This window comes from Prorops nasuta, unplaced genomic scaffold (assembly GCF_024137725.1).
Source record: "Prorops nasuta isolate Cenicafe-Biocafe unplaced genomic scaffold, Cenicafe_Pnas_1.2 PNAS00021, whole genome shotgun sequence".
NCBI lineage: Eukaryota > Metazoa > Arthropoda > Insecta > Hymenoptera > Bethylidae > Prorops > Prorops nasuta.
Genome location: NW_027116818.1, coordinates 2,096,020 through 2,117,440, shown reverse-complemented (window position 1 = coordinate 2,117,440; position 21,421 = coordinate 2,096,020). Strand labels below are relative to the sequence as shown.

General features: G+C 32.2%; 3 protein-coding genes across 6 annotated transcripts; 1 reads left to right on the top strand and 2 right to left on the bottom strand.

Moving 5' to 3' along the window:
• Nucleotides 1-172: 172 nt before the first annotated feature.
• Vps8 (vacuolar protein sorting 8) lies at nt 173-6,586 on the top strand. 3 transcript variants are annotated; one of them, XM_066739390.1, is made up of 16 exons: nt 174-486; nt 816-1,091; nt 1,175-1,468; nt 1,537-1,755; nt 1,842-2,021; nt 2,247-2,492; nt 2,563-2,703; nt 2,765-3,220; nt 3,305-4,050; nt 4,113-4,500; nt 4,663-4,830; nt 4,915-5,062; nt 5,117-5,357; nt 5,493-5,703; nt 5,866-6,061; nt 6,200-6,582. In XM_066739390.1, exons 1-15 carry the CDS (start codon nt 379-381, stop codon nt 5,965-5,967), a joined length of 3,924 nt encoding a protein of 1,307 aa, XP_066595487.1. In that variant the 5' UTR covers nt 174-378; the 3' UTR covers nt 5,968-6,061; nt 6,200-6,582. The 3 variants fall into 3 exon arrangements, with proteins under 3 accessions (XP_066595486.1, XP_066595487.1, XP_066595488.1); XM_066739389.1 differs by having other exon boundaries at nt 173-486; nt 4,915-5,357; nt 6,200-6,586; XM_066739391.1 differs by lacking the exon at nt 174-486 and having other exon boundaries at nt 979-1,096; nt 4,915-5,357; nt 6,200-6,586.
• An 82-nt stretch (nt 6,587-6,668) lies between these two features.
• Nucleotides 6,669-7,750, bottom strand: LOC136780947 (uncharacterized). The gene is made up of 4 exons (XM_066739567.1): nt 7,685-7,750; nt 7,398-7,607; nt 7,100-7,318; nt 6,669-6,927 (listed from the first exon to the last, which is right to left on the bottom strand). Exons 1-4 carry the CDS (start codon nt 7,748-7,750, stop codon nt 6,679-6,681), a joined length of 744 nt encoding a protein of 247 aa, XP_066595664.1. The 3' UTR covers nt 6,669-6,678.
• scny (scrawny) lies at nt 6,935-17,514 on the bottom strand. 2 transcript variants are annotated; one of them, XM_066739392.1, is made up of 8 exons: nt 17,313-17,514; nt 14,425-14,964; nt 14,201-14,314; nt 13,895-14,121; nt 12,856-13,254; nt 11,840-12,768; nt 11,620-11,756; nt 6,935-11,530 (listed from the first exon to the last, which is right to left on the bottom strand). In XM_066739392.1, exons 2-8 carry the CDS (start codon nt 14,918-14,920, stop codon nt 11,184-11,186), a joined length of 2,649 nt encoding a protein of 882 aa, XP_066595489.1. In that variant the 5' UTR covers nt 14,921-14,964; nt 17,313-17,514; the 3' UTR covers nt 6,935-11,183. The 2 variants fall into 2 exon arrangements, with proteins under 2 accessions (XP_066595489.1, XP_066595490.1); XM_066739393.1 differs by having other exon boundaries at nt 14,201-14,308.
• Nucleotides 17,515-21,421: the final 3,907 nt, after the last annotated feature.

Genomic DNA, 21,421 nt, shown 5'->3' with positions numbered 1-21,421 from the left:
CACTCACGTCTCACACTACGGGTTTTCTCATTACCTTCGCCCGTCCTTTTCTATCGGTATCAGGGCGCCAGCCGCCAGTTGGTCAGTTGGGTGGGGTGGCCAACAACGTTATCATTTGAGTCTTTCGACTCCATGTTCTATGGCATCTCATACGGCCATGCATTTGGACGGTAGCGCTGTCATGGAAGTTACGAAAACCTCCATGTTTAATCTCGATAGTGCTGCCATTTGTCTTTTTTCGCCGCTTATGCTTCGTCTATTCTAGTTAAAAAGGGGTTGAAACTTGAAGGTTAAAACTAAAATCTGTCAAAACCAAATCACTGTCAAATCAGTATCAAGGTGTCAAGTGTCGTCCTATGGTCCAGTATGGTTCAGTAAATGCAAAGTGAAATGGGTGAAACAAAAATGGCAGAAAATGGGCTGGGATTAGATACTGGATCTCAAGAAAATCTTGCCACCGATGCAATTAACTTTGACATCGAAGAGGTAATCGGCTTTTTAATAATTTAAAATATAAGATCTTTAAATATCCAATATCATAAAGGTAAATAGACTTGATCGGGCTCTTGAAGTCAAATTGCAATTTACATTTCTAGGTTATAAATTCCGTCAATGTATCTTCAGATTTTTAATAATATAAAATTTTATTAAAGTAACGTAAATTTAAAGCATTACAAATACAATAAAAAATATAAGTATTTTAACATATAGAGTGTAAAGAACAACGGGGACCTACAGCTTTTATGATATGGGAATTGTGTAAAGAAGTATTTATAGTAAAAAACTAACGTCAGTTGTCATTATTTTATTGTTAGCTTGACAGCGCAGAATTTGCCATACCATCTGTAGAAGAACTACCTTCCTTAGAAAGTATATTAACAGAACCAGATTGTCGTTCACTCTCTGGTACTGATGAAGATACTGGTGCTTCTTCGATGGATAAACTGGGTGGAAGTGAGACAGCAAGTTTCGGAAGCCATTTATCATTAAATTCTTTAAATAAATCTTTTAAACCTACTCAACCTCCTTCTAGTGCTATTTTAAGACATATTATTTTAAAAGGAATTTCTGCCCAGATTCTATCAGCTAGTGTAAAGTATAATTTGCTAATATATACTTAAAGTTTTATATCAATATTTCTGTTATATTTTAATTGCTATAATATATTTCATAGGAAAAAGTTAATGCTGGATTTGCTAGTGCTGTGATTGCTGGTGGTAATATGTTGGTAATTGGAACCAGCCATGGACTTATATTAGGTTTTGATTCCTCGCAAACATTAAGGTGGTGTGATCAAGAAGCAAGGCAACAAGGAGCAGTCTCTGCATTATGTTTCAATCATGATGACAGTAGAATATTAGCTGGTTTTGCCAGGGGATATATATTAATGATAGATAGTACAAATGGAAAAATTCTTAGAACATTAACAGATGTACATCCACCAGATACTGCTGTGCTTCATGTAAAAGTAGGGCCTTTAATTTTTTAATTCTCTTATTAATAATAGAATTTCAATAGAAAAATTATTAAATTTAGTTCACAGATTCTCCAAAAATAGCTTTATGCAGTGACAGTGGTGGTTCTGTTTTTGAGCTCAGTTTTACCAGGGTTATGGGAGTACGTGGTTGTGAGAGTAGATGTTTATTCAGTGGCTCTAGAGGAGAGGTTTGCACACTTGAGCCTTTGCTACTGAATCACTTACCTTCCCATCCTTTAAAATATTATACATTAGTAGCCATGGCTACATTATCTAAGGTATATATCTCTACCTTTTTATAAAATACTTATTTTTTTATATTATTTTAATTTACTTATTCTATACCATATTTTTTTTTGATTAGGTGATTGTAGTCTGCATAAGACCAAGGATGAGAGTAGTTTTAACTCATCCTTTAATTGGTACTCCAGTTGCACCACCACAAATTTCATGGCAATTAGTTGTTATACAAACAGCAGATACTTCGCGTGTTATAGATCCTGTGCTTGCATTTGCCAGAGATGGAAATGTACATTTTTATCAGGTATATTTTACTTTTATGCAAATTTACAGATAAACAATCTTCAATTAATTTAAAGCATAGAAAAGTTTGGTCTAAATACAGTTAAATTTTGATTAAGGATAAGTCTGCTGTAAATAATTACAGAATAATGTCTTTTTTAAATTGAAGCGTGAAATTTCTAGACAGTTTAATTTTGTTGAGAAATGTACTATAAAAAAAAATAGAATGTTATTTCTGTTTAACTAGGTTGGTACAGAATGTGGTACAAAAGTAAAGTTGACTCCTCTAAGAAGAATGACTTTATCTTATACAATAAGTAATTTACGGTGGTTGAACGTACGATCTTTAGCGGTATTAGATACACAAGAAAGATTGCATTTAATAGATGTAAGGACACAGGATAATTTAGAAACTTTGGATTTAAGCTGTGTAGGCATATCCTACGCATCCAGTCATTTCAAGGGATTGTCTACGGGCGGAAATGTCTCAAAGGTAAACCAAATTACCTAAAGAATCGATTACAATTGTACAATAATTTATTTGTGACTTTATTAATATCAAGGCAATGGCTTTGGCTGGAGAGCGAGCATGTTATAACACAGTTGTAACATTTGGAAATCAATTATTATTATTAGGAACAAAATGTTTACATGCAGTCTGCATAAGAACGTGGACGGAAAGACTACATCATTTAACAATGCAGGTAGATCTAGAGGTCCTATTTAATTTAACTTTATAGATAATCATAAATTTAACATCCCCAGAGAAGATTTCCAGAAGCATTAGCCTTAGGACTTTCGTTTTATCAAGATAAAGGAAAAGCAATGGTTGGTCTTCGCGGATCTAAGCAGCGCCGCAAACAAATAGCCCGAGACAAAGTCTGTCAAGTTCTAATTCAATTTATGGAGGAGTTAAATCACAACTCTACAGACGAGCATACAGAGCTAGAGGTGGTAGCAACTTGTGTAGATTATTGTATACAGCTGGAAAATACAGAATTACTTTTTGGCAAATTGTGGGATATTGTATCAGAGTCGGAAAATTTGAAAAATTGTTATTTGCACGCTTTGGAGTCTCCTCTCCTGGATAATAGTTTATCCCCAAGGCTGCCACCGTTAATCGCGCAGCAGTTGATTGCTCTATTCGACCAAGAGGAAAGATTAGATTCACTAAGAACAATCGCAGTATTACTAGATGTGGGTTGCTTAGATATTCATCAGGTAAAATGATTTTTGTATATCTTCTTTGAGAGAGAGACGAATAAATAAAGTTATTTTTATTTACGATTTGAATTTAAAATAAAGGTAACAACCATATGTAGAAAAAGAGGATTATGGGAAGCCTTGATACATCTCCAAACGGAAGCTTTAAGCGACTTTGCAGCTCCGATTCATCAATTAGTTCCAATTTTACAAGCCTCTTTAACGGAAGCCAAGGATATACTTACTCGAGATAGTATAAGACTGGGGAATGCACTTTTGGTCTACGCGAGTTGTTGCTTAGCAGGTCGAGGCTTTCCAAGAGATGAACTACCAGAGGGAATGGCACAAAGAGCAAAAACAGACGTATTAAGAGCTTTACTTTCGCAGCATTCCAGTTTAGCTACGGATTCCGAAAGGCAATATCCATATTTGAGAACTTTGCTTCGTTTCGATGCAAGAGGATTTCTAGATGTAATATCTATAGCATTCAGAGAGCCAGAATTTACATCAGAAATGGGTCTAAGGCAAAGACAAAGAATAATAGATATTTTATTGAATATTGTTATACCTGGCACTCCGCTAAGTCCTAATAATCCTGATTATCTTGGAAATGAACATAAAGTGCTTGTTCTCGTATTCATCGCCAACGAAGTAGCTGATAATAGTGTGAGTTTAGAACCCACAACTTTAAATAAATTAGTTGATATTCTTTCTAGCGACTGTTCCATTGGAACGCCGAAAGATATTAAACATGTTAGGGAAAAAGCAATATTAGCATTGTTGCAAGCTAAGAAATTGACGAGCATGTCAGATAACACTCTTCTAAATTATGCGCAAAGGGCTAATTTGTAAGTAAACACTTGCATGCACGTTAGACATTGTATGATTTAATAATGTTAGTATATTTTAGTATGCAGGTTGCAGAACTTTTGTATAGTGCAAGAGAAGATTGGATAGCAGTTTGCAAATGTATGATATCTAACAATTCTAGACATTTAGATATTTGGCCTTGGCTAGAACGTCTTCAAACAACTGCTTTAACGTCTTGTGTATTAAACTTTGTACAGCCTCTTATAGTGATAAACCCAAAACAGCTCGCGGCTCTTATAGCCAACCGTATGCAAAATAAAATTAATGAAATATTGCAAAAATGTGAAGGGAGAATGGATTTGGAATATATGCTACTAGGTGCTCTTTACCAAATATCTTTGTACAAAGAAGATGAACAAAAATTAGAATTATCTACAGAATTATTAGAGAAATATTTAAATTTAATGTGCAAGGTAGATCCTGAGCATGTAAGTAAATACAAAATCAATAAGAGTAATTTTAACAAATTTATTTGCGACTGATTAAAATTGGTACTAATTACTTAATTAACTAAATTCTTCATGTTTCTGGCTTATATCATATTAACATAAAGCTACTATAGGATAAAACTACAAAATTATCTTCTGTAGGTAGCTACTCATATGAATGGGCCACATGGTTGCAGACTGGATGAAGCTTTAAGAATAGTTCAAGAGGCAAATCATAAAGATGCGGAAGCTGTGATGTTAGAAAAGCTTGGTAACTACCAAGAAGCTTTTAATTTATTGTTAAAATGTTTCGACGATCAGGTAGAAACGGTATAGTCTCATTTTAATAAACATTTTAGAAATTAAAAGATCAGTTTTAAATTGTTAATTGCATTTTTGTATTTATTTGGATAGTTTTGTCAAGGTTTGAGTACAGAACAGGATATTATTCAGTTAGCTATGCAGCTAACAGGATTATGTAGAAGATCATCAGGTCAGTTAGATTGGATGCCATTGTTTGAAGCTCTATTTAGATTACATTCAGGGCACAATAATCAAAAAGGTATTTTTCTAAAAATATATAGTCTAAACCAAAATCACAAAGTACTCATTGCAGCTAAAAGTCTCAATACGAAGCTATTAAAATTAGTGTTAGAATCATTAAGTGGTACATCGGCGCTTTCAACTGTCCTAGAACAAATTTTAAAACATCCACTAGCTACCAGCGGTACCATAGGTGATATAAGACAACTTTTATCGGGTGTATTGGCTCACTCTCGTTACGAACAAACTTTATTCGAAACCACTACAAGGCTGGTCAGTCTAGAACTTCACAAAGCATTGAAATCCAGATTGCGGTAAAAGTTACTTATTAGCATTTACAAATCTATTTTTATTTGGCGTAATTAATTTACAAATTATAATAATTATAGCAATAATAAAACATTTTATAGTTTTGATATCTAATATAAATGAATTTTGTATGGCTTTAGAGATTCTGGAAGAGCTTATTCAAATACATCATTAATTTGTCCAATATGCAGACAGATGCTATCACAATGTATAAATTATACAATAATATTCGCATGTGGACATGGATATCATTTGGAGTGTTTAGGAGAGCCGCGAACATGTTACAAGTGCCTACACGTAAAGGGCTGGACTCCCATTATTACTAGTGTCATACGGAATAATGCACCTCTGGTAAACAATCATTAATCCTAATATTTGTGTTACATTACTGATGTAGTTATTTATTATTCAGGGTGTATTAAACAATATAATATTTTAAAGCTAATTTCGTAGAATCTTTTGCATTATCTTTCATTTTTATAATATTAAAATCTAGTCCAATTTTCATTTTAGGAAAATAAGCCAATAGTACCGCCCGAGTTTATGCGTAATAGAGACTTGACTTTAAAACTCGCACCACCTACCAATGTTCCAGACCTTGAAGGAATTTTTTAATCTAGTCGTTAATAATTTAATTCAATTTAATTGAAATAAAACCTCACAATACTGGCTGTAAACGTAATATACTTCAAATGGCAGAAACGCATGAGTATAAATTATCAGTTTTGAAACTCTTCATTTCATATATTTTTTTTTTTTTTTTTTTTTTGTAGAAATCATTTATGAAATTATATTATCGTCAGTGTTAAAGTATTCTTTTAATAAAAAAACTATCTTTCTTTTTCAGATTTCATACCAAATTTCATTATTAATAATTATCATACTTTTAAACTGAGAAGATATCCATAATAGATTGTTAAAAACTAATTATGAATTATGAAGCCTAATGTTACTGCAGTTTTGTTTTACTATGACCAATAATGCTTAATTCTCATGGGACAATGGTTTTCCAATAATCTTGTTAATAAATTTCATTAATACATCATTCTATATTACAGCTTGTATACCATTGTTTGAACATTGTATGTTTTTAGATTGTAATCACCACATTAAATCTATAAAGCATGCCATTGGTAAATAACAATTTATCTTTCATGGAGTTGACCTGCTTGTTTTTAATATGCACTTAGCTAATAATAAAGATTGATATACCTGTTTGTAATTGTTATTTAATCCAATTTAACTATTTATATTTCTTCATGTTTATTTTAAGATTTTAAGTGACCTCGCTGTTTGGACTATGTAATGATGATATAATTTTAAGTTTTACTTGTTTTTAACAATGATTATAGGTTTTTTTCGTGAGTTCTCAAACAATATCTCATTTGGTTTTAAGACTTCTAAACCAAACAGCTCTCCTGTTAGTAGCTTTGACACATATGAGAAAACAGATAAGCTACTAGAATTATTATCTTTTGTGGATAATAAATCTACATTTAACACAAATCTATCAACTGCAGATTCTAATTCCAGAACTCGTGGAGTCAGTTTACATACAGCCAAATATTGTTGAACCTGTAAAAAGAAAAATATTTAAACGATTATGAACATGTAGTAAAAACATAATCACATTACAGATATTTTTTATTCAACTTAATGAAATGATTTCTTTTGATGAGTAAACAAATTTTAAGGATCTTTTACTTTATTTTTTACAAGATCAAACTGCATCTTACTTATATTATACCTTATTGTCACACTCCTCCAAACTTTGGCAATAGTTTAAGACTTCATTGAATAACGAGTAGCCTTTTTGAATGTAATCCTCATCGTAAATAACTTCAGCAATTTGCAGCGACACTTTTACTGTCGCTGCATGTTTTTTCAATTTTTCTACCAATGTAGACAGAGCTGCACCGGGCAATGTACGGCTTGCTATTCGAATTTTTGAAAATTCTTCGCGTACCTACATATTCCATTTAATTTATTATTTTACTCTCTCTTAAGAATCTCTGGTTAATTAATTTCTCTCTAATAAAAATTACCTGCGTAATCCCTAAATTCCAAGACGCGTAAATATTATCGGCGAATTCTTTGATCTTATTATTTTCATTAGAACTAAGCATAGCAATATCCCAAAGGGACTGTAATTTATTTAAAAGATTCTTCGACATTACATTAAAATTATTCAACTTTCTCTCCAATTCATGTGTAACTTTTAAATAATGAAAAGCTTCCGTTTTTAAAACAGCTACCTTTATACAATGAACACCCATTTTTACAAGTAAACTAAAAATCATTGTTAATTCTTTCTCCTTATTTTCATACTTACGTTTTTTACAAGAGTTTCCACTAAATCATAGCAGATACTTTCATTACTACTTAAAGTATTATCCATTATATTGATATATGAATAAAATTACTTCTGGGGAAATTAATTATTTTAAAAAAGAAAATTAAACGTTTGGCTGAAAATTATTTAAATTTTCAAAGAAAATTAATTCTTAGCCAAAGAGAAATAATTGTTATTAATTGCGAAACTTTCGTTCTTCTTTTATTCATAATCGATTACGATTTTTTCTTCAACTACGTTCAGGACGCTTTTTTATCATTACTCATTGAGCATTGTTGTTAAAGGTATAACACTGAATTGACAAAGAATTAACCTTTAGCTTGATCAACTGTTCATTTTTAATTATTCATTTGCAATCATTCTGTTTTTCACATCCCATTAAACATTCTTAATATTATTAATCCTACCTTAACTTTCTAAATAATGTACAATTTCAGTTCTCTATCTTTTCGGTAAAATATTAATGATCATGGTAGTAACGGTAATAATAATAATGTAGTACAAGTAAATATTACTTGATTTTATGAATCAAACGATAATGCAGTAAAATGCTTTTCATAAATCCTAATATAAAAAAAAATAATCATACTAAAATAATATGTATGCATATTTATATATAAGTATAAACAGGAATTATTTGCACATTATTCAATAATTATATTCGCTATACGCTAGAAATAAAACACTTATTTGCAAATTATTATTACCGTTCTAATAATCTTTCATTATGGTACAAATAAATTGTTTATTGTTAAATTATTTATTTCTTAGAAAAAAGTGTACGCGCGATAAACCATGTATTTCAAATGATTACCCTTTTTCCTCAAAATGACTAACAATGCTTTTTATTCAGTCGGTATATATAATATCAATAGCTGGAAATGTATGTTTAAATTGATTATAAGTTAAAGTTTCAGTCGCTATTTCTTTTTCAGGAACAATTTACAGCTTTAAATTTCCAGCTACCACAATAAGCAATTCTATTTTGAATACGATTTTCTGTGGTTTAAATATGCTCTCGTTTTCTACTAGATATTTACTATCTAGTATATAATATGTTCCATTTTAATGGCCCTATGCAAATATCTCAAATAGTATATACGACACAAAAAATATTTTCCTATCTAATATACATTTTGGGAAGTTTAATTAGAGCTATTAAAAAGGAAAATCCTATATAAAGAGCATCTTTAAATGTGCTTTTTATTTTTTTTAACCTTCATTTGCTTGTTATAATAACCAGTTTAAGCATTAGCATGTAAAAATACTTAAACAGTAACATCTAATCATTAAGAAAACTAACCAATTATAGTTAGTGATTTCGCCATGGCCACCAAAATTACTCACTGTGATTGATTAACTTTCTAACTTTTAAGTCTTACCCACTTAAGTATTTTTATGTGCTAAAAGCTGATATTTCTAACTTTCATAAAATATTGTACGCATACAGACTGGAAATGTTTTCTTTGCTAAATCCAGTTTTTTTTTGTTTCAAAACTTTAGCAAAATTCATTTCATTGATAAACCTAGCTATACTATCCTGCACATTTCTGAATATGTATATTTACCTATTTATTACAAAAGATATATATAGGATGCAGCATAAATCTTAACACATCATGTACTCCATTAATGATATATTTTAGAAAAAAAGTTAATATAATAGTCTTTATATATTTTTTCATATTTTTGACTCTCTGCAGCTCATCTCAAGAGCTATTTTGCTATTATATAGATATTACCATTTACCCTAAGGCCCGGTCTTACAGGTCTCAATTAAATTAATTATGCTGCAATAAATGTCACGCGGAATATATGTATATTATTTCGTATGATATATTTTATGTTAAATATAATATAGCATAATTAATTAAATTGAGACCTGTAAGACCGGGCCTAAGCATTTATGAAATGTGTATAACTTTCGAATCGTACATAAGTGTACCGACCACTGGGTATACTCCAATCGCTCACATACATGTTATTTTAAAGTTAAACATCTGTTTAATGCTTGAGTTTCATATTATATTAAAATATTCTTTTAAAAACTCGAGAGATGAGCTACATAAATAAGCAAAAGTGTAATATATAGGTTGCTCTACTTAACAAATTGGACAAGACTTTTATTTTTCAAGATTAAATGAATAATGTCATTAAAAATGAAAGTTTTTAAATCTTATAATTTGCGTAGCAATTTTTTCTACATTTCATCCAATTGCACCGCTCATGAGATATTTGATGTATCTAGATTTGGCGCATCCTTAAATATTAGATGAATGGGATATCCGTTTCTTATACAATTTATAACGTAACATAAGAAATCAATATTTCTTGTTTCTTTCCCATTAAAAAAAGACGATTGCAGAATGTAAAGTAACAAAATCTATCATTACACTATTAAAGATTCTAATATTAATAATAATTTGCTATGCGATAAAAAAATTTACGATCAATTTTATCGTTTCCAGTACATATTTTCCTACGATTTTAACTTTCTAGAGTTAATAAAAGAGTGCCTATTATTCATATACAAGTTTAATACAGTATTTTATTAAAGTATACAATTTTTAGGAATATTATATTTAACTCACTTAATATTTTAAAGAATTAAAATTTTCAACCGTAAAAGTGCACCATTATCAAAAACACTATTTTAATGAAGAAAACATTAAAAGGTTGAAAATGATTTTCTTTAAGATATTAATTTAACCAATTATTTCATAATGAAAAATTCGGTTTAAATAAAGCTACTTCATGACGACATTCAATTATGAGAAAAATATCATTTTAATATATAACGCATCAAAAATCAGAAACACGCAAGATTGAAATGTAGTCAATGAGAAACGAATCATTTTCATATACATTCGTCTTGTGGCTCTATTAAAAATTATCATTCTCTATAAATGCATAAGTTTATGATAAAGGATAACTAATGCTTATTAGAGTTTTCCTCACATGAATAATGGAACAGAATAGTGAAATTATTGCGTTCTATTAAAAAATAAATCGTCTGTAGCATAATAAATGGATATCAAGATTTGTCTGAAACGAAATTGCACAAGTGACAATTTAAAGTCTTCAATTAAAATCAGAACCTCTGATTAGAATAATGATGGAATTTATTAGCAATTTATGTAACTAATGATAAATAATGACTGCATTTGTATGGCCTTAAAATTGTACTGTAATAATTGTAGTAAAAGGGCGTGATTTTATACAAAGTAAATGTTTATATTAGGCAAAATTGTGATACTGGAATGAAGATCTCTACATATAGTAATGCGTCGAGTTCTTTTACATACGAATTTTCTGTGTTACCATAGATTCATGGTTCTTATCATAATATACTGGCAATAATCATGCTTGCCAGGCAGTAAGTGCCTGAGCATATACTGTCACTGTTATTTAGTGCCAGATTTCTATGGATAATTAATAAGTCATAATTTTCACGTAATTACTCTTATATGTAAAAATTTTAACCACGTTGCCAATGAGCACGAGAATGATTCTGGTATCTGTAATGCGAAGGCCTGTAACCATTGCCATGCCGTCTTGCATGGTTGGAAGATGTATTGTAGTAATTATTACTTCTACGGTGATAACCACTGGGCGGTCGGTTCCAGGATTTACCATTTTGGTATTCCTGAAATGAGTTGTATCCTGGATTCGATCTGCCTTCGTAAGAACGATGAGATTTAACCTTTTTCACACGACCGCGATCAATTTCTTCGTCGTCTGGGTCGAGGTAACGTTTGCGCTCCTCTCGACGCTCATTATCAACCTCTCGCTCTAAATGACTTCTATTTCCATTCCAATTTAATACTGAAATAGTCAAAATAATTTATCAATTACATTAATTATTAATATTAACACTAGCGTTTCTCTTTTCGTTAATCCTCCTAATTACTGACCTGCTGAAGCTCCATATCCGCGGTGGGACATCTTCTGCAAATGTGACACTGTATCTGAACGGTTTGTCCCACTGAAATTTCTTGGAGCAGCAGCACTCGGTGGATTGTTGCTGCTTTGATTTTTATTGTTGTCTTCCCTATAAATAGAAAATTACTTATATTAAACATCTTTAGTGAATAAAATCTATTACAAATGAATATGCCAAATTTTAATACTTACTTATCTGTGATTAGCCACCCACTTGGCACATCATCATATGTAGGAGAAGCTTTATCCTTAGAAACTAACCACCCTTTGGAACTGCTGTTACTGGTAGCTTTTGTAATAATCTTTTCATCTGATCCTGTTTTAGCCCTAAAGGGATGATGCCACTTTTCCTTTCCATTATTCTCAGATTTACCATTTGTCTCTGTTTTCCCATTCTGATAATTACCCTCATTATTTCCATTTTCCATCTTTCCATTCGACGATCCATTAGTCTGAATTTGCATCATGTAATTATTGGAGACTTTAATTTCAGAAATCTTTGACTTTTGATGATCCTTGGAAATAGAATCGTTAATTTTTTGCGAAGTATCTTTCGTAACGATATTTTTTTGTGTGCCATTTGACATAGGGGAACCAATTTTTAAAATGCAATTAGAGGATGAGTGGCTTTTTAGCGAAGCATTAGTTTCTTCCTCATCACTCGAACCATCATCATATGGAACCAAACTATTACTATTGCTATTTCCGTTTAGAACTTTCCCATTTTTGATATGTACAACTAGTCTCGGTTGAGTCTTATCTTGCATTTTCTGTGGTAATTGTGGTCCAATGAAATTTGTGTTTTTCTGAGTTAAAAACTGTAATCCCAACTTTTTTGGCATAGATTGAGGATTACTCGCCAAATTCGTTAAATTACTGTCAACACTAGAAGAACCATTTATAGAACCATTCATTGAAAATGATCCGGAGGTTGACGCCTTTGAGGTAAAAGATTTGCATGTTAATGTATTTGATGATTCACACGTATTCTTAACAGCAGATAAACCATTTAATTTATTAATTTGCGTGGTTTGAGTAGGAGCTGACGACGGTTGCTCCATTTCGAAAATCATTATATAAGCATTAGTACTCAAAACATTATTCAGACTTATTGGACGAACCTGTATAAATAAAGAAAAATTATTTTATTCGTCTCTTGTAGTCTTAAAAACCAATTAAAAAAGTCAAATTGAAAGTTCTATACATACACAAGAGTCATCAAAAGAATAATATTGACCCGTGGAAACTTGAGCTACTGCTGTGTAATGCCCACAATTAACAGATGGACCCATATGTGTAACCATCGACATAAGCCTATACGTAAGTTGGCTCGGAGCCTCTCCTGGCTCCTTCCACAGGTAAGGACCCATATCTATAGTTTGTTTGAATCCTATGTGTCGAGAGATCTTTCCCCCAAGAACACTAAATCGCTTCAATTGTACACAAAGCACTTTAGGCGGTCTTTCTAAACTAAACTGTTTAGTGGCAGGAACTCTTCTTTTGCAAGCTTCGCATTTATAATCATTATTATCCAATTGCTCTCGACTAAAATAACTACTTAAGGCTTCATCCAATGTGCTAGCTTTACGTATGTCTACAAGTAAATCCTGAAACAACCAATCTCAATGCATTGATAGTTCAACTTACACTATAAGCAGGACCTCATTTATAATTTCCACCTTTGTAGGATAACTGACAGAAACTTATCAAGGGCAGGACATATATTTTATCTCACTTCAATCTAAGCTTAAGCAGTGGCGTTGATTAATCTGCATGCATAAATAGGGCAAGAAAAAAAAATAACATACTTTTTCAAAAAACTAAAACGTTTACAAATATGACTTATTAATGTTAAAAATATAATCACTATATTACTTTTAATTTAACAAGTAGAATAAAATGAAGTATGACATAAATATAATAATGATTGATATATCTAGTCTTATATTTCATAGTAGCTAAAAATTATTCCATTTATGCCATGCTAAGTATCATTCTAGCTATTAGTTTTAATTTAATATGGTGATAATATTCTTAACACTAATAAAATATGTTTATAAAAATTTTAAACTCACATCAAATTTGTTTTATTCTTTTACTCTGCCTATTCTACACAAATTATTCATATTCTCAATCCAATTTGGATTGAGGTGACCAAAAAACCAACAAATTGGGAAAAATCATCGAAACCACCTGGCACTGCTAAGTAATATAATAAATTCTATGGAACATAATATAAAACACTACCTGAAAATGTTGAAATGTTGTAGAAACATGTCGACATTGCAGGCACTTGACTTCAGTACGTATATATCCACCAAAAATTTGGTTAATAGGTGTAGTTTCTTTTGAATAACTCTCTAGTTTAGATGCTTTGTGTCTAACTAAGTAAGCTCTTTCCATTCCTTCCAATAAATATCTTAAAAATTCATGAGCATCCTCCTGCTGTCCAGGAACCATGGTACGGCAAATGACTAGAAGAAAAAATAAAATATAATTACAATATATAGACGAAATTATAGAAGTTTACAGAATTAATGCAATATTACTTACGCTTGAGTTTATTATAAACATAAAATGGTTTGATGGCGCAGCCTGATTTTTCATGACTGAACTGCAGAGTTTTGGCTACTGCACATGTAAGGCACTCACCACCTCCATCTAAAACTAACCCATTATCAAAACACCATTCGAAATAATAGGATCTAAATTAAAAAAATATAAGTAAAAATAAGAAAATAAAGAACATCAAAATTTTAAAACAATTTGTAACATACCATTTTGTTCACATTTTGATGTGTGATGTGAATCAGATAACAGCCAATTAACAAGTGCTGGCACATGGAATAATGCTTGAAGAGTACTGTTTAAGTAACAAGTATTTCCTACATTATACATGCCAGCTCCTACTGGAAAAGTTCCTTTCCACCCCAAATTAACTTTATTTGGTGAATATAATGTGATTGCTGGTTCTGGTAGACTGGGTCCTTTGCTTGCTACATTTTTCTTTCCACACAACATATTATCTTTAACTTTCTCTTCTGTTTTTGTATCTAATAATGGTAAACTTAATACAATATATTTGTTTTTTAATTCATCCAAAATTGTCATTTGATAATTTTCAGCCTCTTCATACTGAACGCTGCTTTGTAAAATTCTGGATGCATTACTGATTAATGATGATGATAGGTCATCAGTTGCCTTAGATGGGCTGTTCTCCAAAGTGTGACGGAGTACAGCCACAACAGGATCACAAATACTAACTGCAGGCATTACTATCCTACTGTAATATCGTTAAACAACAGTACTCAGTAGATCTGTAATAAAAAAAGTAAAAAATATCTATCAAACTGTAGTAACTCGTAATAATAAAGATGTTCTTACACAATTACACAAAATAAACATGTGAAAGCATGTAAATATGGATTTGGGGTTTGAAAAAGACTAATTGAAAAATATTTATTTCAAATAAAAAACCTGCCAGGATAATGTTGGCAAATTAGCTCTCTTTTCTATCAAGCTCGCTGATACCACTTCAAATCAGGCAAGCCTCATATCTAACATAACAAGTAAAAATCTGAAAAACTGCCAATAAAAATTTGTACATTCAGACGTTTGCTTGTTATGTTAGATATGAGGTTTGCCTGATTCTGAAGTGATACCAGTCCTCATCAATTTTATTTTAATTTATGGTACCAAAATGCTGAACAAGTACCTACAGTTGAAATCGCATATTTGCACATTTACCTGATTTATGGGAGATAAAAGCAAATTGGAAAAAGTTGTCTTTCTCAGAAATGTTGGACCAATTTGATAAAAAATATGTTTCAGCTATCACTAAATTAAATATGAGTAAAAATTATAAAAAAGCTTTGGCCCCTAAAAATAGATAAAAAAATATTTAATTCTTGCTTTTACTTGTTTTAGGATCGTCCTTTAAAGTAATGATCATAATGTTTTTAAAAAAGGATCTCTTAATCATCCTCTCAAACATATATTTTTTTTCTAAAATTTTAAAAAGGTGCAACATGGTTAAAATACAAGAAATACCTATGCTGTTATGAAGATATTGATATCATTTATATGAATGAAAATGCAATTTTATATTTGATCTTTATTATGACTATTATCAATTTTTATAGTTTAGCAATCTACAATAGCTGTTCAATTGACTTACAGCAAGGTTAAAAATATGAAAAATATTATTTTTTTAGGTGCAGGAGAAGCACAATTTTTCAGGAACTTGCATATAAGTCTAGCTTTTCCTAGTAAGAAAATGTTCCAAAAAATTTGCAGAAAATATCATTGTATTCAATAAATGTTCACGATAATTAACAATGGGTATTTTGTTTATTTTGACTATGTTTTGTACCTATTTACAAATTTTGAAAAAAATATATGTTTAACACTAGATATACCAGACCAGTCAAAATGACTGTTTTTGGTATTTCAATTTAAAATTCCTACTACGTGTAATATTTTTTTTTCGTAATGATATCATGACTTTTCTAGTTATAACTAAAGAATTAATTTTATAAAGTTTATATTACTGTATATATGTTGTTAGTAAAAATAATTTGCGTTTTTGACACTTATACTAGTACCAGTCAAAATGACTGGTTCAATCACTGGTATATCTAGTGTTAAGAGGATGATTAAGAGAGCCTTTTGTGAAAATATTATGATCATCACTCTAAAAGATGATCCTAAAAAAAATGAAAGCAAGAATTAAATATTTTTTTACCTATTTCTAGGGATCAAAACTTTTTTATAAATTTCACTCATAATCAATTCAGTGATATTTGAAAAATTTTTTTTTCAATGAAATCGGTCTAACCATTTCCAAGAAAAACAACTTTTTCCATTTTGCTTTTATCCTCTTCATAAATCTAGTAATAGTGCAAATATGGAATTGAAAGCTTGAGTACTTGCTCAGTATATTGGTACCAACAATGAAAAAAAAGTGAGCTTGGTAGCAGCAGGGGCCAATTTGCCTACCTTCTCCTGTCAGGCTCTTTGGTCAAATTTTTATACCTTTAATTACAATATTAAATTTAAAGGTACAAGACATGCTTCATAAGGTACATAAAAACAGCTTTCTATAAAGAATGATCACAACCTATTCCACTTTTCCAAATATATTTAATTAGCAGTATAAACGTAAACATAAAAGCTGTCAAGGCCGACATCAATAAAAAAGTACGTAAAAATAAATACCCATATCTATGTGCACGAATTTAAAGCAATAGTATATTTAAGAGTTAACATTAGTGGTACCCTGCCCAACCATATCCCGCTTTTCTTATAACCTATTCATTGAACCCTAAACACGCAAGTGGTAGGACCAAAAACATAAAGAGAATATTTAGATATAAGAAATCGTTCTCTAACAAATGCGTAATCATGTATGTTTCCTTGATTCCAGCGCGTGTTTGCCAAGATAAAATATTTAAAGGCGCAAATGAATGGGTTGATTTAACCTTCAAACATCATGTGGTTATTCCGGATTAGAAACATAGTTCAAATGCCACTGGAGACGTTAACGGTAGTGAATTTATGGTTTACGAGGGTTTTTAAGTGTGATTTGACATTATATTAAAGATTAGTAGAAAACACGCGGCGTGTGGTGTAATTAGCGGTCAACGGGTTGATTGTTTATCTTTACCTCGTGATTACGTATATTACAGCCACCGTTGAGAGTTTAATGGAATTCAGCACAATCACTGCACTAGTTTAAGTCTTTAGAACATTTAAAATCACATAATAGCACGGTAACAACTTGCGAAAAAGTCCACGCGGTTTACCTTCCCTACAAACGGCGCCGGATCATCACTGCTAAAGGCGCGTGTTTCCAGCCATTTGCACCAATGCCCAATATGCTCCCTTTTCACTACACAATTATATGTATAGTATGTATATGGATCGTATGGAATTGAGTATGGATGGATGGGCTGTTGGACTGCAGGCTACTGCAGCGTCTGCAGCCCAAGTTGAGCGTAAGGGCCTCCGCACACAGTTTCCGTAGCTACATTACGTTACGTTAAGGCAACTACAATAATAGTTGCAAAAATTCTTTATAAATATAAAAATATCACCTCAGACCTGTTTATTACAAGCATCCTGCCTCAAAAAACTTAACTTTAGCAATCTTTTGTGTGCGCTAAGCTAAGATTAAGTTTAATCCTGCCTTAACGTAACGTAATGTAGCTACGGATACTGTGTGCGGAGGCCCTAAAACGCTCAGGCTGCTTTCACATGCGGTGTAAGGTGCGTAAACGTAACTTACGCTAAAACGTATTAACCAATCAAATCATTTTCGCGATAATACGCAAGCATGCTGCTGGGTGCTGGCGTAGTACGCCGTACATATCTTACACCGCATGTGAAGGTAGCCTCAGGCTGCATTCCAAATTACGCATGAAATGCATAGAATGTATAGTTTATGTCACATTTATTATAGAATTTAATCGTTTATTGTGCGCATATGCGTTACCCGGAACCTGGAACGCACCCTCAAAGACGTTTATTGTACGAATTTGAGCGTTTTAAGAACGCATATGTATGTGTGACTCGGGCTACGTTCGTTTATGTATGTATGTACATACTGCCAGTACTGAAAACCTATATTTTACGTGACATACATTGTAGAGTTTTACTACTCGCAGCTAAATAAACGAACGCAGCCTCGGAATGCAATGCAACCATGGCAGGCAGCCGTCCAGCATTACCAACACTGACCAACACTAAATTTCGCCATTTTGTTATTATAGGGACCGTGCACATCAACACAATGACAGTGAGATGAGAATGTGTATTGGTATATATGCATACTATCAGCGCAAACTATCGGTCAATTTTCGTAGTTTTTGAGTGTAATTTATTTATACGTATATAGTTACACATTGACACTTCTCTATCATTGTGTTGATGTGCACGGTCCCTATATGCAAATTTATGCTACGGTGTATAACTGTATATTATATGTACAACCAATGCCAGATATGGCTATTTCTAATGTTTCGATGCATTTAGGAACTGCTTTAAAAAGACACCAGCGCTCTTACTATGTAGTGCTAATACGCGCGCCTATGTATAACTCATCCTCGCTTATTTCGTATATACACAATGGGAAATTAAATCATATGTAGCTCAGGCATCAGATAGTGTAGTAATGAATTAAATAATATAATTCAACCCGGGAAAGAAAACTATAGTATAATTAACGGGAATCCGTATACCGACATTACAGGGCGAAAACTATTTCGCATGCAACGTCGTCATTTGTTGACGGATTGTAAAGTTATTACAGGTTTTTGGAAATGCCAGAAGCTTATCTACTAAGTTACGTTAGGAAAATTAACAAAAAATGAAAAAAAATTTTTGTTTAAATAAATATATAACATTATTGAGAAAAAACAATTAAATCGCAAAATCCCCCAACGTACTTTACTAGATAATGTTCATACGTTTCCAAAAAGTCCACAAAAATGCAAATCTGTCAAGAAATGACGATGCTGCATGCAAAATAAATAATGGAAGAATTTCGTGTTCGGGAAGTCGCCAACACGAAATTCTTCAATTATTTATTTTGCATGCAGCATCGTCATTTCGTGATAGATTTGCATTTTTGTGGACTTTTTGGAAACGTATGAACATTATCTAGTAAAGTACGTTGGGGGATTTTGCGATTTAATTGTTGTTTCTCAATAATGTTAATATATTTATTTAAACAAAAATTTTTTTTCATTTTTTGTTAATTTTCCTAACGTAACTTAGTAGATAAGCTTCTGGCATTTCCAAAAACCTGTAATAACTTTACAATCCGTCAACAAATGACGACGCTGCATGCGAAATAGTTTTCGCCCTGTAATGTCGGTATACGAATTCCCGTTAAAGTGTGGTGTGCTCTTGGCACTTCTAAAAGATTCCCAAAGATCAGAAAATTAATTCGAATCATTTACTAATCGGAAGGGATCTTGTAGAAGTGAGCCCCCCCACCACGACAAGGTGGCACACCGTCGGGGAGGGAGGCGGCGCCGCCTCACCTGAAACAAAAAGAAAACAAAAATATACTTGAAAAAACGAGTATTCAACCCGAAATGTGGAAGGATTTTCAAAGAAAATATTTCCACATTTCAGATTCTAATTAGGAATTTCAAAGACAGACAAAGATATAAATTAATAAAGCATGCTACAAAAAGTGAATGAATAGAGAAACTAACTAAATTGTTACTTCTTTCTAGCTGTTAATTGAAAAGCTTCCTCCTCTCGAGCGTGAATGTTAATTCACACAAAGGTCAACCAGATCATGACTGATACTCTCCTCAGTGACTAATTACCCTTACTTTCTTTGTCCCTTGGTGTGGATCCGAGTTGTCACACGAAGAACTACTACGTCGAGGAAACGATTTACACATCAATAAAGATGGACCCCTATTAGGTGAACTTAATGAGCCAACGTCGAGAGTCCACAAGGACAAAGTAAGTAAGGGTTGATAGTCGCTGAAGGAGGATCAGCCCGAGCCAGTTGACACTCGAGAGTCCACTTCTCAATAAACACCTGTACTTGAATTAACAATGAATGAAAGTAATAAAAGTAAATTTGCCTATCCTTGAAATTATTTAAATAAATGTGGACTTAAGTAGACGGAGAGTGTTTACTTCCTACTCCTTGGTAGCCTTGTTCTATAAGAGTCCTTCCTAAAACATAAAATAAATTAAACAAATATGAGAAATAAGAAAAGAATGTATTTGCCTGTACGTCTTCCTCCAACGACGGCTCGATTTCGAATGATGGTTTGACTCACTCCAACCTAGGGTGGAAATGACCGCATGAAAGGTGTCGATTCGTTTAGGGTTTATATATATCGTTATTGGATACGGGGTCACTATCCATGGTCCTCTGGCGCTCGACCTGAAACAAACAAAAAAATTAGAATAAATTTGGAAAAAAACGAGAATTCAACCCGAAATGTGGAAGGATTTTCAAGGAAAATATTCCCACATTTTAGATTCTAATTAGGAATTTCAAAGACAGACAAAGATATAAATTAATAAAGCATGCTACAAAAAGTGAATGAATAGAGAAACTAACTAAATTGTTACTTCTTTCTAGCTGTTAATTGAAAAGCTTCCTCCTCTCGAGCGTGAATGTTAATTCACACAAAGGTCAACCAGATCATGACTGATACTCTCCTCAGTGACTAATTACCCTTACTTTCTTTGTCCCTTGGTGTGGATCCGAGTTGTCACACGAAGAACTACTACGTCGAGGAAACGATTTACACATCAATAAAGATGGACCCCTATTAGGTGAACTTAATGAGCCAACGTCGAGAGTCCACAAGGACAAAGTAAGTAAGGGTTGATAGTCGCTGAAGGAGGATCAGCCCGAGCCAGTTGACACTCGAGAGTCCACTTCTCAATAAACACCTGTACTTGAATTAACAATGAATGAAAGTAATAAAAGTAAATTTGCCTATCCTTGAAATTATTTAAATAAATGTGGACTTAAGTAGACGGAGAGTGTTTACTTCCTACTCCTTGGTAGCCTTGTTCTATAAGAGTTCTTCCTAAAACATAAAATAAATTAAACAAATATGAGAAATAAGAAAAGAATGTATTTGCCTGTCCGTCTTCCTCCAACGACGGCTCGATTTCGAATGATGGTTTGACTCACTCCAACCTAGGGTGGAAATGACCGCATGAAAGGTGTCGATTCGTTATAGGGTTTATATATCGTTATTGGATACGGGGTCACTATCCATGGTCCTC